Below are 16999 nucleotides of genomic sequence, written 5' to 3'. Positions count from 1 at the left end.
TACACAATGGAGTATTACTCAGCTATTAAAAACAATGAATTCGAGAGGTTCCTAGGTAAATGGATGGAACTAGAAATTATCATCCTGAGTGAGGTAAGCCAATCACAAAAGAAGACACATGGTATTCACTCACTGATTATTGGATATTAGCCTAGAACCTTGAAATGCCCAAGATGCAACTCACAGGCCACATGAAGCCCATAAAGAAGGAAGACCAAGTGGGGGTGATTCGGTCCTTCTTAGAAGGAGCAACAAAATACTCAAGGGAGCAAATATGGAGACAAAGTGAGGGACAGAAACTGAAGGAGGGGCCGTTTCAAGACCACTCCACCTGAGTATCTATCCCATGTGCAATCACCAAAGGTAGATGCTGATGTGGAAGTCAGGAAGTGCATGCTGATAAGAGCCTGATATGGATATCTCCTCAGAGGTCTTCAAGAGTCTGACATACTCAGATGCAGATGCTCACAACTAGCCATTGAACTGATCATGGGGTTCTCAATAGAGGAGTCAGAGTGAAGACTGAAGGAAAGCTGAAAGGATTTGTGGCACCATGAGGAGAGCAACAATACCAACCAACCACAGCTCCCAGGGTCTAAACCACCAGCCTGGGAGCACTTAGGGAGGGATCCATGGCTTCAGCTGTATATGTAAGAGCGGAGTCAAAGGCACTGTAAATTTGCAAACTGTGGGTTTCCATATGGTAGTGAAGTGTGAAATGTTTTCTTAGTTGTAAATATCATAAAGAAAAATAAATGACCTATGATAGAATGAAAAAGAACACACAAGAACACATTGTACCAATGCAGGACATTGATGTGTAGCCTATTTATTCCACTTTTGGGTATTCTTGTGATTTCAAATGTGTGTATATGTGTGCACAGGTGCAAGCACACACATGCATTTTTGTTGGCCCACTCTTGTGGTTTGCATGTCAGGTGTTCCCTGTGTTTGAACATTTGCCTTCCAGGTAGTAGTGCTATTCGGAGAGTTTTGAAACCTTTAGGATTTGGGACTTTACTGGCAGATGTGGGTTTCTGTGTTTGGAATTTGAGGTAGTTTTAGTACGTCTTTCTTTTCTGTGGCTGGTTTTGATTTTGTTGTTGTTGTTGGGAGGGGGTGGTGATGGTGGTGTTTTTGTTTCCTGGCTATGTTTTATTTGACCCTTTCATTTCCTCATGTGCTTTCTAGTGTACAAGCAGTCTCACATTTCCATTACCATGCCTTCCTTGCCAGAATGCACTATGTCTCATCTAACCATGATGAAAGATAAGCCTTTCCTACTTGTCACTTGTTTCTTCTTGTCACTTCAGTGGTCACAACAACCTAAAAGTTACTAAGTTGCTCACTTTGTAAAATTTGTTGCTTGCTGAGGTTGTAATTAATGCTATCAGAAACATTTTTGCTAATGTTTGAAGTGACCAAACCCATTGTTCTAAACACAGATCCAACTGGGAATAGACAGGGAGTGTTCTTGTGAGCTCTAGCTGTAACTTAAATGTGATTCCTTTACAGAGGGAAACGAAAGGGCAGTTTCTCATTGAATACATCTGCAACTACTATAGCTTGCTGGAGAAGGACTACTTTGGAATTCGCTATGTGGATCCAGAGAAGCAAAGGGTAAGAACCAATCTTGATCTTCAACCTATGGGGTTAAGGAAAGGCCCAGAATGCTGGGCACTGTTGTATTCTTTCCAGAAAATTTTATTCTTTATTCTAATGGATTATTGACCTGAGAAATAAAACAGCTGGTGGGTGAGTGACAGGAAGGAATAGGAAAATGAAAAGCCTTTAGAAAGCTGGGCTCACATGAAGAAAAGTGGGTAAGGTCCCATGGTCTTTGAATTTAGACTTTGTAAACTTTCTCAGAGTAGTTGTATAGAATCCAAGAAACACCACCACCACCACCATCATAACAACCTGCTGGCAGGGGTATGGGATGGACTTGGTAGAGGTTGGGTTTCCTTATGGCATGATGAAAATGTTTTGAATCTGTTTGGAAAGGTGAAGCTTTTACGACACAAGCTTAACTGTCATGAACTGGGTACATAGCTGTGAATGACAAATAGCAGCAGAAGGCATTGAAATGGATTGTGGGTTGAATGATGTGTGTCAGTTTGAGAGGGACTGATGGGACAGGAAATATGGTAAAGGCTAAAAAAAGGAAATGGAAGATGGGAAGTGATGTAATTATTTTTTAATTAAAAAACCAGGATTAATCTACTTTTTCTAATAAATGTGTATTACTATCAAAACTAATCCTAAATTTCAGATAGAAGACTGCATAATGTATATTGAGGAATTAGAACTAAAACAGAAAAAGGAAGTGCTGTTCCAATAACTGAAAAAAATATATTTCAAATAAAAGTTAGTCAGAAGAGGTAAAGAAGAGCGCTTGGTGACTTTGTATGGATGAAGAGGCCAGTCTCCATTACAGATTGCAGTTCTAAACATAGATACCCTAAACACCGTTCTGAGAACAGAATCAGGAAAACTTTGCATTTGCACAGGAGTAAAATGTAGTCCACGAGTGAAGAATGGGGTAGGTCAAAAAATCAACCCAGAGTATAGTCTGGGCTAGGACCAAGACTACACACTACCAAGAAGGTAAAAACAACATTCAGGTCAGTGATTGTATTCTTATATCACTCTCCACCCTGCCCCCCTTTCTTCCACTCAACAACTATGCCTTATCTGCCAATGTGTTTCTTTTCTTATATCTCCACTTAACTCCTCTCCTCCACCAGTTGTTTCTTATTTATTTAGGAAATCAGTTTACCATGATGGGATGACATTATAGTCTGCTATCCATGCCTGTGAAGATTTCCTTTTATCTTTTTTTTCTTTTCTTTTTTTCCATATGCATTCCTCTTACTGTTACATAGCCAAAGCCCAGAGGTCGACCTTACTACAATATCTAAGTACATTTACTCATTCACCCTTTTTAATCTACCATTAAGGAGCCTCGTTAGCTCAGTAGGTAGTGCGTCAGTCTCATAATCTACCATTAACCAAAACTTCTACATCTCTATCCATTTTTTCCTCTCTATTTTCACATTTATAAATGTCTTTCTCTCATCTAACAAAAAAGATACCAATCATTAGTATCATTGACATAGCTTATTTCTGCTTCTCTTTGGTTTTCCACTTATACAAGTAATAACTAAAATGTTAATATATACAATATTACCAGGTTCTCTTTACTTCTGAAGTCAATTTGTACTTTACAAGTGTTGTTTTATAGTCACCTGCTACTGCTTTCTATATGTTTTAGTGGGTTAACTAATGGATAGCATTACAGGAAATAGTAATTGAACCACAAAATATTGAAGGAAATAGTACTCAACAAACAGGGGAAAGACTGGGGATAAAGCCATTTGCCTGGAAAACAAGACTGACAGGAAAAATATTACAACCATGTTGTTTTTCACAATATTAATAAGCTGCTGTGACCTTGTAGACCTATATCAGTTGCAATGTTATTGCTGAAAATATTCTTATTTTAATTTGAGCCAGGTTCTCACATTTACCTTAGTCTGGCCTCAAACTCATCTACATCCTTTGGCTTTTGCCTTGTAGGCTTTAAAATTATAGGCATGTGGCTCGATAGGATCCTACCTGTATAGTTTTGATTTGGTTTGATCTTCCCATTTCCGTGGATCAGACTATGAGTCTTTTACATTCTCAGCAAGTATTCAACTACTGAGTACCAACCAAACCTCTTCAAATTGCATAGCTTGTGGTCTTAAGATGTGATTTAGAAACCTTGCCTCTTCTGGTTAGTAAGATGTTTGATCCAGCAGGTTATTTTGTTTGCTACTCTGTTCCAATGGAAACAATAAATAAAATGATTTCATTTATGACTCTTAAGAGAATTTGATTAGGTATATAAATGCTTGATACGTGGGCATATATTGACTCTGAGGTATATGTTGTTCTCACGGTAAATCAATGCTATTGCTTTTACAATTACTATGATCTGACTAGGTCCAGGTGAGTAGTTAGCAGCATGCTTAGTGGCCTGCATAATATACAAATATTTGTAACTTCTGTTAAAGGCTACTGTTAACGGTCTTTGATGAGTTACTTATTTACGAAAGCTAACAAATTAAGAGAACTAGGTAAGCTAGAGAAGCGAAGTGTAACTATCCCTATTGTGTAGTTAGTAGTGGGTTACCTGTACTTCTCAGTCTCATTGATAGTAAAACATTATGGAATGTTATTTTACCATCTTAATTCTATCACTTTTCTCAGCTAACGAGGGTAAGTTCTTTTTTTGGAATACATTTTTTAAACAAGTAGCTAAATTTCATAATTCAAAGTTCTATTATTATGATTTCGTATGTAGAGTATACTGGATCTCCCTTCTTATTTTTGTACCCCACTCTCTTCTCCGAATCTAAGCAAAGAATCCTGATATTATTCATTGGAGTTAATGCAAACTCTAGCCACCAGCCCAACCAAAGACGAATAAGCCCACACCTAGGTTGTAGATGGTTGGTTTACATTCTGGGTACTGATGCCTTCCCTTAAGGTAAGTTAACACAGCATTGAGATTTTTATACAGCAAACCATATAGTGAACCTATTGCTGTCTTGTTAATAATGGGAAAAGGTCTTGTCTGTATCAAAACAATTTGCATTTTTTACAAGCACCTTCAGGAGGACACAGAATGGAATAAACAATTAGGATTGTGGCAGGAAGCCAGATGCTATTATGTCCCACCACCTGCTCCTGCTATTGAAAGACTGCTTCCTGCTGCTCTCCTCAGGATAATTGTTTCCCAGATGCTCATCACTGAGAACAGGAAAGGGACCCAAGATTTAGGACATCCCTGAACAGAACAAGATTTACTGTAAGCATAAGTCCCTGCTTATGGATTTGCCTGCTTATTACATTTTTAAAGGACATCAAGGGTTAAATATCACAATTTCAGAAGCTGGAGGGAGGTTCAGTGGTTTCAAGTGCTTGCTACCCTTACACAGAACCTGGGTCTATTTTCAGCTCCCATATTAGGCAGCTTACACCTGCACTTAAGTCCATCTTGAGGACATCTTAGGCTCTTTTATTGCCTATGTAGACAACTACACTTACATAAACATACACACAGAGACATATGCACATAAACATAGTTTAAGTTAAAAACAACTGTTTTAAAAATTACAAAGTTTTGGATGCCTTATGGGATACATACATAACTTATTCTTGTAGGAAGTCTTAGTCACTGGAGCCACATAGCACAGAGCACTGTCATCAGCTCTTTAAAGCTGGATGATACTAAGAGGTCCAGGTGTGGCTCAAAGAATTAACATTGCCACGTTTTAGGAAATGATGAGAATACTTCAGCAGACAGAAGAACTTCATGTTTGACCATTATTGTACACAATGTAGATATTGGAACACGTGTTAGTATAGTTAAAGAGGAGAGACTGTAAATGTTTGAAAATTTTAATCAGGAGCTAAATAAAGAGTTTAGGCCTCTGATATAATTATTTAAAATCAATAAAACATTTTATTTCTTCAAACTCTGAGACGCAATTGTAGAGCTAACGAAGAGACTGTCAATGGAAGCTAAGCAACACTCATATTTTAAGATATGGTCTAGAAAACAAAACCAGTAAGACCTAATTAAAACAAACAAAAAAGAATTAGTAAAACATGGTTTCTATAGACTCAGCCCCCAAAGAAGACTTGACAGTTTCAAGGTGGTCAACAGCTAGAAAATTTACTAGGTGATACTAGAAAGATTCGGTGAGTACTTGTCCATGCCATTTGCCTCTTAGTAACACTCTATTCCATATTTTCTTTATCTACAGGACAAATAGTACCTCTGTTCTTTTAATTAATCATTCATATTATCAATCTTATATAATTGATTTTATAGTCCATGTTTTAAAGAGTTTAAATAGACCCTTGCAGATATCTGGCCTTAGAACACTTCAGTAAATCTTATTGAATTAATATGGTCTAACATCTTATATTTAAGCATTGATAAAACATAAACTTGAATGAATTCCACAAGTTCCTTTATTTTTAAATTTTAATTTATTTTTATTTATGTGTATGTATGTTTCCCTGTATGTAGATATTTGTACTACTAATATACCCGGTGTCCAATCAAACCTAAAAGTTTCAGATTCCATGGAACTGGAGTTATAAGAGGTTGTGCGATACCATGTGGGTGCTGGGAAGCAGACCTGGGTCTACTGTTTAGAGCAGCAAGTGCCCTATACAGAAAATCATCTTTTCAGCTCCCATATTTTCATTTTGACTGCTTGTTATTATCCTAATATAGTTTATAATAATCACAGATAATTCTTTTACAAGGTATTATATTCATATTATGAGTTTAATTTTTTAATATATACTGAGTTATTGACTGTAAAATGGGAGTTAGAATGAAAGTATGTTTTCATGAGTTATATTTTAATTGAATATAATTATGACTACATATTGATATATTGTATTATTTTGGCTGATTTTATACTTGAAAAAACAGTTAGTAGTGTTACAGAGACCATATTGGCCACAAAGCCTAAAATACCCACTTCTTCTAACTAAGGCAAATTACAAGGATGTAGGATGCATAGAGTATTCTGAGCATTGAAGAGAGCCCCATAAACATGGAATACAGAGTTATTTTACAGTGAATATTTAAATGGAGGTTTATGCTTTCTTTGCTTACCCACTACCTCCTTCGTTTTGTACATTTTTTTCCTTAATTGCTGCTCCTTTTTAAGCTATCCAAGACTGTATGGGTACAAAAGCAAAAAAAAAAAAAAAAAAAAAAGCAGTTAAGGTTTTTTCTGTGGAGGACTTCCAAACAAATGGATAGTAAGTAGCTTATCATTTGTCTTATTTTACATTTGTTCTCATATGTTTTACAGGAATAACTGCAATACATTTTACTTGCCAGGAAATGACAGGATATTCTCTATTGCTTTACCATCCAGAACTCTGTTAAAGCCATATTCACTCAGATATACTTGCCTTTGCAGCAGAAAGCAAAGGGCCCATAAATAGCGTAATTTATCTATATAACATCAGGACTTACTGCTTTGGGCTTTGTCCTGGTGAATATGAGAATCAGGTAACATTTTTCAGAACCATAGAGGGAACTGTTTAGACATTTGGATCCTGGTACTATTAAGGGAAAAGATTTATGGATTGTTGGATGTATGTCTCTGGGTTACACAGTTTTCTACTTTACAGCATTAAGTAATTTGAGAAACATAATAGATAGAAGTGTAACTTATTCTGTAATCATGAGCTAAATCCATGTCAACAGAAAACAAGTATTTGAGGATAAATATGTGTTATAATATTTACTTTAGGAGCTGTTTTTAAAATTTTTGGTTTCAACAATTACCAAATTAAGAATCAAACTTCTTATAAATTAGTTGCCCCTTCATATACTATATTCCCACCAAATAGTCCAGATTAAAATATGAGATAAGTGGAGAAGAAATGATCTTGTTATGTACAATTGGTGTTGAAAGTTATAAAGAAAGAAATATAGAAAGATTTGGTGACACACTTATACTACAGGATCAGAGTATGGACTGCAGTAGCAAAGGAATCTACACTCAATCTCCTACTCCTAATCCTGCATCCCTTCCTTCTGTCGGTGCAGATGAGAAAATTATAATGTAGAAAGCTTTTTGGATTCTTTCTGTATTTTCTTTATTCAGTTTCCTTCTATTCTTCCTCTTTTTATTTAATCTGCTCTCAGTTAAAATAAATGTGTTCTAAGAAAAAATTTATGACATTTTCAGGTTTGATTTTGTTGGTTTTAAAATATCTTTTATATTGGGACCTCTCAGCAGGGTGTTTTTGTGCATGTGGCCTTAAAAGAAGGAAGTAAAGTAATATCTTAATATCATAATATTGGGCAAAATCCTTTCTTTTATCCCACAGGGGAGCTAAAGAATCAGAGATCATGCAAATATATATATATATATATATATACATTTTTATGTGTGTGTTTGTATATATATATATATATATATATATATATATTACTAGAGGTCTAGATGTATAAAAGTATATTCCATTATGTGATCTGCTTGGAAAGTAGATATGGACATTGCTATTACATATATTTTTTTTAAAGAAAACTGTCTTTTGAAAGGTAGGATGAATTATGGAGGTTACCCTACAGTAGATTCCAATAGCTTAAGGAGCCACTCTCCTAAAAAGAGAAACACTATTGTCTTAGTTAGATATCTGTAATGTTGTAAACACTGTTATTAAAAGCCACTTTTTAATAAAAAGAAAAAGTTTATTTTTATTAAAAATAAACTTTTAATAAAAGAGTTTATTTTAACTTATACTTGTAGTCTATCATGAAGGGAATTCAGGGCAGGAACTCAAGGCAGTAATCTGGAGGCAGGAACTGATGCAGAAGCCATGGAGGAGCACTACTTACTGACTTGCTGTCTAGACTTATGTTCAGCTACATGACTAATACTTCTGAGGACCACTCACCCAGAAATAGCAATGTCCACGTGATGTGGGCCCTCCTATATCACTCAGTAATAAAGAAATACCATATGACTTGCCTACAGGCCAATCTGATGGAAGCATTTTATGACTTGAGGGTCCTCTTCCCAGGTAACTCTACCTAGTATCAATGTTAAAACAAAACAAAACAAAACAAAACAAAACAAAACAAAGCAATGAGGACAACTGCTTAAACCTCCTCTCATCTGTTGCTGATGCTCTCCTGGTACTTTAACATTAATCAATATTCCTCTGTTTTCACATTTTTCCCTCAGTTCATCCTGTAAACCAGCGGAGAGAATTTAGCTTCTGTGCATTTTGTGACTTTTATTCTGTAAGAGAATTAAAGAGATGAAGTGTTCGTCAAGACTTCACCAGCCATGAATTCATATAAATTTACAGCCATTTCTTTCTGCCTTTCTTAAGAAATACCAGTTTTTTATTTTTTTGTTTTTTATTTTTATTTATTTATTTTTTATTTTTATTTATTCATTTATTTATTTATTTATTTTGGTTTTTCGAGACAGGGTTTCTCTGTGTAGCCCTGGCTGTCCTGGAACTCACTCTGTAGACCAGGCTGGCCTTGAACTCAAAAATCCGCCTGTCTCTGCCTCCCAAGTGCTGGGATTAAAGGCGTGCACCACCACTACCTGGCACTAATTTTTAGTTATAAAACAGAATTATTTATTTTTAAAATCAAAGTGTCATAAATGCCAGTTAGCAAATGAACTTAAATGAAATAGGAAAAGTATCTTGGCCCATATCTACCTTCCAAGCAGATCACATAATGCAATATACTTTTACACATCTAGACCTCTAGTAAAAATAGAAATTGCTGATATTACTGGCCAGCTCTTAACTCAATTGGAAAGAACAAGCAAAGGAAGGAAACAAAAGAAGAGAATGGAGAGGCAAATGGCTGAAAGCTGCCTGGCAAATGCATAAATAATGTCCTTAGGTGAAGGAGAATGAAAAGTGAGACAGGAAGGGGAAAGGAATCAATAACAAATGGATTCACTGAAAGCTACCACTGTACCAGCCAAGGAGAGACTATGACCCTGAGTGCTGAGCTGAGCTTTACATTTTTATCATGCATGAAATTCTTCGTGGAGAGTAAAAATCACATGGAATTCACTTTCATCCTCTTAGTAGACCTTAGTTTTCTCCTTTATACATCTCATTTTTAATTTTTCATGGGATGTGCCCATATATGGAAAAACATTAAAATTGAACTATCTCAGATAAAATGCCATACAAAAGGGTGAATCTCTAAATTCCTTTAACCAACACCATTAAATTTTTGTCCCTCACTCAAACTATTTACCCTTCCATTGATATTACTTTAGTGTGTTGCATACAAACTTTAAAGAATAGTTTTGGATGCATATATTTGCTTTTCAAATATCATATTGTTTTGTACTTTTTATTTTCAAAAACATTATGTTATTTATATGGTAGATTATTAAAAATTTTCTAAAGTTTTATCAATATATCCTTCTCTTAGTATCTTAGTCATTATATCATTGTTGCCTATAGGCTGAAGAACATTTACATACAAGTAAGACAAATCTAAACAACATAACAATCACATATTTACTAACAATATAGTTGCACCTTGAAACATTTTTCACGTGTCTCAAGAAAAGCACTAATTTTATTTCATTCTAAATAAGGACAATTACTTCATAATGGCAGGTTTGTACCTCCTGGGTTCTCTCAGGATCTTAACAAACATAATCAAGTTCTCTGTATGTTCTGTGCATAATTTTGGATATTAACTGCCTTTGATTACAACACGCAAACTAAATTGGCAAGGGAAAGTGATATCAAAAGGAGTCAAGTACAAACTAATGTTAGCACTATAAGTTCTCTGGAATGGTGGCTGTGGTATTGACATATTTGTTATGGCTATATTCCCTTGGGTTGCTAACGGCTGCTACAGTTATAAATTTTGCAGTTATAGTGTTAGGCCTTCAGGCCTCCCCTTGAGCTGGATCCCAATTTGGGCCTGTCACTGGACCTCCTTTTCCTCAGGTTCATCTCCATTTTTGTCCCTGCAGTTCTTTCAGACAGGAACAATTCTGGGTCAGAATTTTTGACTGTGGTATGGCAACAACATCACTCCATTTGATGACCTGTCTTCTACTGGTAGTGGACTATACAAGTTCCCTCTCCCCACTGTAGGAGCCTATCACGTCTGCCCGCAGAAAGACCCAACAAGCAGCTGAAAGAGTCAGATGCAGATATTTGCACCCAACCAATGGACAGAAGCTGGTGATCCCTGGGGTTGAATTAGGGAAAAGCTGAAATTAGCTGAGGAGGGTGACCCTATAAGAAGACCAAAAGTCTCAACTAACCTGGACCCCCTGAGATCTCAGACACTGAGTCACCAACCACCAGCATACGCCAGCTGATATGAGGCCCCCAACACATACACGGTAGAGGACCGTTGGGTCCGGACTCAGTGAGAAAAGATGCACCTAACCCTCAAGAGACTTGAGGCCCCAGGGAATGGAGAGGTCTGATGGGGTGGGAGTGTGAAGGTGGGGACATCCTTTTGGAGACAGGGAGATAGGGAGGAGAGGAGGTATGGGATGTGGAACAGTCAGAGGGTGGACTGAGAGGGGTATAAAATCTGGACTGTAAAAAATGATTAGAAAATAAATTTAAAATTTTCAAATTTAAAGAATAAATTTTGCAGTTTGCATTTTCATCCTGCACCAGTTCTAAAATTTTTGTATATGTTAGACATAAGATTTTATCTCATATCAACACTCTTTTGGAATCATCCAGAATATTAGCAAACTACAACTTATTTATCTATTTGCCTAATGATTGCCTTTGGTGTTATTTGTAATCTTTTATTATTTCATATAAAATTGCAACAAAAATCCTTGCTATGTACTTCTTTGTCTATATGCATGAATTAGAAAATAATGAAATTGCTTAGCTATTGTTTTAAACACTATTAACAGACTGAGCTTAGCTCTCTTTGAAAACATGATTTCCTAGAATCCTTTGAAACATGATGATTACGAGGTTACTTTTCCTAAATCACTCTACCTTTTGATCACCCTTTTGGGAAAGAATAGTTGCCCTACAAAAGTAAATATCGGTCACACTGTATAAGCAAGTGTAATACACAGAACCTGAAAAGAAGGAAAATAGGAACTGATAAGAAACTGTGAGGTGTATTTCTTAAAGCAATGAAGAAACCAGCTCATTTAGAATAAATAATTTATTTAGGGCACAGATGGTAAGTACCTTGAAGGCATTCCTAAAATATTTCCTCTCTCTATCCATGGCATACATAGCCAATCCCAGATGACATTCATTCTCTTTGAGCCTTTATTGAGTATTAGCACCAACTTTACAGTACATGGAAGGCAACGATTTGTCAATTCCCTGAGTAAGAGAGACTTAGAGCAATGGGTTCAAATTCAGAAAGGGGAGTCTGGGACTTCAAAGGATACTAAGCAAAGAGAACTTGGAAATGTTATTTACGTTTCAGGCTGGCAAAATGACTAGTGGTTGTCATTATGAAACAATAATATGGGCAGGTCTCTGATTGCTCTTATTTCTCTCCTGAGCACAATTCTAAATTAATCTGCATATTTCTCCCAAAGTGATTTAATCACAATGAAGTCTGTTTATTATTCACTTCCACGCAGCCCACTGAAAGATGGTGCCTACCAACTAAATTATGCATACATAATAAAACAAGGGCAACAGCAGCAAACCTTTGGTAGTTTTTTTTCCACTGCAGCTGTGAGATGCACATTTAAAATCTTGGCAACAACTTTAAGACATTGATGTTAGGTGGATTTTCACCTTAGATTTGTGGAGTCTGAGATGCAGAGAATATTTTTGCACAAAGTTATATAGATGCTAAGTGATAAGGTGAATTATATTTCCAGATGTTTTATTATGTGATAGTGTTCTCTTGAAGAATTATCCCACAATATTGAAAGAGTTGAACGAATCTGCTTACTGCTTTAGAAGACTTTACAGATCTGACATATTAGATTGGAAACTACCTATTTGGCCACTCAGTTTTTCAGTTCCTGAGAAAACAAGAAATATTCATCAAGGAGAATATTGCTTGTTATGTATACTGATCAGTAGGGTGCTAATGACCCTCTCTCTCTGGAATTCCATTATGATTTAGCTAGGAAACATGAGGCAAAAGACTCATGATTTTTTTCAGATTACGAGTCACAGATTTCTGATTAGCAAATAAGTAATTGTGAGAACTGAATAAGACTCCTTATATAAGAAAAAATTCTTGAAGGGCACTTAGTGTTTCAATCAATGCTTTTGTTTAATTTTCTGAGCATGAATTTACATTAAACCAATAAAGATAATGCAAAGTGTAGATGTTTATGAAGACAGAAAGTATTATAGGGAGTCTACCAAAACTGACCACTCAGACACAGTTTGTAGACAGTTGAAAGTCTTTATTCCCCAGCCATTTTGGACTACACTCAGTAGTTTGGATCCCAATGACTCCAGAGCATTTAGAGCAAGGGGCTTTTAAAGGCAAAATCCATATCCTGGTATCTCGGTTAGCAGTTGTACCCAGAGGTTTTGAGCAAGCAAGCAGTTTGAATGAGCTAAGATAAGAACGTTTTAATCCCAGATTCCTAGAATAGAGTTAGTTTTCCATAGGATTCTTCATCAAGGAGATCAAATTCCAGCATAACTTAAGTGGCCTCAGCAAGAATACAAGCAAGAGGAACCACTGCACTGGAAAAAGGGGTTAGAGTGAGGTATTAAACCTTGGTAAATTTTCACTGCTTTTTTTCTTACTAATATAGTGTGGGCAAATGCCCATAAAAGAGACTTTCCTGAACTCAAAATGTTTTTGACATGGAAACACAACTCTCACCACAAAAGGAATAGAAATATTTAGGACCATCTTCATAAGTTAATTTGGTACTGAGTTATTATTATTATCATTTTCATTATTATTATAATTACTCTTATTGATTTGAGTTTTACTATGAAAAGAAAATGAAGTGGAGCCAAGTTAGCAACTGTAGTGTACATGAACATGTATTTATAAGTCAATTTTGTGCTAAGGACATGATGTGAAAGAACAAACCATAATCACATGTGGACAGTATATATATATATAATATTTAATACACATATTAATAAGCCAATATATGAACATTATTTTGTTTGTTCCAATTGTGTTTTCTACAATCCTCGTGTGAAAGGAAGCTAAAAACAAATATCTTTGGCAAACATATTGTTAGATTGGTCAGAAGTAAAAGTAAACATGTAAGCAACAAAGGAGAACTGGGGTTGGAGGACCTTTTATTTCAGAGTATAATGAGTCCAGAGACCCCAGGAAGAAATGGCAAGTGTTAACACCCAGCAGAGCATATTGTAGTGGCTCTTCATTGACAGCATCTTGTCCCTGTTAGGATTTATGAATCTTTATTTCTAGGGCTGGCTCATTTCCTTTTCTGGGTCACAGAATCAAAAGACCAGCCTGACCCAGGACAGAGATTTGGAGGCCATTCTAAGAAAAACATGCTTGGAGTCTGAAGTAGGAAGTCCAGTCCCATAGACAAGGGCCAGCTTCTCAGATTCAACAGCACAAGACAATCTGACCATAGTGGCTGCTCTACTTTGATAGGGAGGGGCCCATTAGTCAGAGTAGCATCTGAGAAACAGTTTGAAGAATTAGGTTTAGAAGTTTACACGGGTAAACTGTGGAAATGATGGAATAAAGCAAAGATAGAAGATAGAACACAGCTTTTGTCATTCTGTCACATGAAGTCATCTGAGTCAGTGAGACACTGAAACACAAAAGTATTATCCAAGTTGTATTAGGTTCAAACCTCAGTACAGTAGCATCTTGAAGTTTGTTTTCAGACAACCCAAAGTGTCTGGGACAATGGAGATCTTGGACCTCATCATAATGCTCATAAGCAAGATAACTGTGAGGCTTCTTTCTGGTAATAAAGTTATCACCTATAGACAGAAAATGACTGCAAATGAGTGGCTAGGGGCTGGAATGGGTATTCAGTTTTTAAAACTTGGAAGACAAATGTGGGAATCTGGAAGCACCCCTGAGGTTCAAAATTCTACTGACCTGGAAGGCAAAGCCAGAGAGCCACATGGGCCATGATATGGTGTATGTCCAGAACACCTATGCTGAACCTGCACCTTACCTTGTTGTTTGGATGTGGGATGGATTCAGTGTGGTCAAATGATTAAAAAGCTTCTACTCTGGAGGTGAGAGAGACAACAGAATTAGATCAATAGTGGAAAGGAAGAATAGGAACCAAACCCCGACTTTAACCCTTGAATCAATAAGGTCGCCCAAACCAGGAAGTTACTACAACATCAGAATTTAAACTGCTCATATAGGGGGGCGGCTAAAGGAGTTGTTCCATTGGAATTTTCGCCCATAGTGAGATGGAGTGCTGAAGAGATTGAGACAAGAGGGAGAGTTTAAGAGAACCAAACCAGTCAACTTGGGAAGGAGCCATTGAAACCCCTCATTGTTTCCCAAAGTATTAGATTGGAATCGACTTACCAACTGGGGAAGAAATGGGAGTGCAAGTCCAATCTTAACAGAAGCTGACTGTACGTCAATTAGAACAACGAAGGACAACATCCACTGGGCTGAAATGGATATTAAGCCCTCAAGGCATCTTTGCAGCAGTCTTATATGAGGGAGTTGAGGATATAGAACTTGGAGATGATAGCTGTGGGCTATTTATTATGTTTCTGAGAATATTTAGGGGCTATGAGCTCTAGTAGTGTCCAACCAAGTGGCATATCCTTGGCCAGGGTTTGGAGAGTATATCCTAACATCTCTGGGTCAAATTAAGCTTATCCCAAGGTACAGTTTCAAAGTTGTAGATAACAAGGTGGGGTTGGGGGTTGGACTGTTAATCTCAACAGAAACATCTACAGGGGTTATCAGTCAAGCTTTCCTGTCCAGTTTCTCTGTCATCCTGGGGTTTTTACATCATTAACTCTTCAAAAATATGTCAGTGGGTACACCATAGAGTCAGGTAAAGTGAGGTGAGGCCAGCTTTTCTAGTGGCCCAAGATGTTATCTGATGGCCTTCTTAGCTTTTGGATTGGAGAAAGATAATTGTCTGCTAAGTTAATAGATTCTAAAAGGTTTCTATTACACACCAGATGTTAGCTCAGACTCAGTGCTGGGCAAGAAATGGCTGTTCTGGAGGGCTAGAACTAACCCAATGTAAGGTAATTAGCCTCTGGACTTAGAACATTCCAGTCTCCCCACAGAAGTACAGTTCTAATCAGTCTCTGCAGATAGGTTTTTTTTTTTCAGGAGTTTCCATTCATACCAACAATCTCTGTTTTGTTTTTGTTTTCTCTCTAGCACTGGCTTGAGCCTAACAAGTCCATCTTCAAGCAAATGAAATGTAAGTGTCAAGCTATGGTTTTACTTCTGCTACAAAAGATTCAAAAATAAATTGTGTTTCCTAACAGAGCTGCACATCTCTGGAGATAAGGGTAGTGAGGAATGTATGGGTAAATGGCAGCTTGTTTCCATGAGAACTACCAATCATTTCCCTTTTTCTCTGACCTTGGCTTCCATGCACTCATAAATTCAACTGTCGGTAATGACTCTCTCTATCTGCCCTGCTTGCTCTCATATTTCTTGTTGGAATAAGAGCTTTGAAATTGTGTAGTTAAATGTCTGTTAACCTTAAATGCTTGCCTCTGGATTGTAGGGGTTGGTAGTATAGTTTAAGGAGTTGTCTGTAGTCTCAAGTGGGGATGAGAGAAATGGGTGTGTTTGGAAACTAAAATTACACTAACAACTTCACTGGATAGTATTAATTTTTTTCTTTTCCCCCAACTCAAAAAGAAAAAGTAATAATGTTTTCAATCTAGTAATTACTTTAAAACCCTGATATTGTGAGCATCACTTCTTTCTAGACTCCTTTGTCACTCACTATAGGCACTGTGAGGAAGGTATTGAATTTCATAAGGGACATGATTCTTTGTCTAATTCACCTCTTCCAGAATGTATCCAACACACACACACACACACACACACACATGGGTGCACGTGTGATTTTTAATAGGTACTTCAGAAAACTATAGCCTGCTATTAAAATCTATCCCACCCTGTGCTGGCTGTTTTTTGTTATTGTTGTTATTGTTTGGTTTTTTGTTCATTTGTTTGTTATTTTTCAAACTAACACAAGCTAGGATCATCCAGAAAGGGGAAATTGCAAATGAGAAAAATACTTCTATCAGATTGGGCTATAACAAAATCTGTGGGAGGTTTTTTGTTTTATTTTGTTTTTGTTTTGTTTTGTTTTGTTTTTGATGAATGATTGATGAGGGAAGACCTAGCTGACTGTGTTCAGTATCACCTTCAGCAGGTGGTCCTAAGGTGTATGAGAAATCAAACGGGGGAAGTCATTAAGATCAAGGCAGTAAGTAGAGTGCCTCCGTGGCCTCTACTTTAGTTTCTACCTTGAGTTCCTGT

General features: G+C 36.7%; 1 protein-coding gene across 3 annotated transcripts in view; it reads left to right on the top strand.

Moving 5' to 3' along the window:
* Frmd3 (FERM domain containing 3) overlaps positions 1-16999 on the top strand; it is a 206909-nt gene that overhangs the window by 53181 nt on the left and 136729 nt on the right. For all 3 annotated transcript variants that reach the window (XM_028754636.1, XM_028754634.1, XM_028754633.1), the window contains exons 2-3: positions 1516-1620; positions 15878-15920. In XM_028754636.1, the coding sequence (XP_028610469.1) occupies positions 1516-1620; positions 15878-15920 (148 nt within the window). The remainder of the gene's footprint in view (positions 1-1515; positions 1621-15877; positions 15921-16999) is intronic.

Source organism: Grammomys surdaster, unplaced genomic scaffold (assembly GCF_004785775.1).
Source record: "Grammomys surdaster isolate TR1022 unplaced genomic scaffold, NIH_TR_1.0 126029, whole genome shotgun sequence".
NCBI classification, from domain to species: domain Eukaryota; kingdom Metazoa; phylum Chordata; class Mammalia; order Rodentia; family Muridae; genus Grammomys; species Grammomys surdaster.
This window is presented reverse-complemented; position numbering and strand designations above follow the sequence as displayed.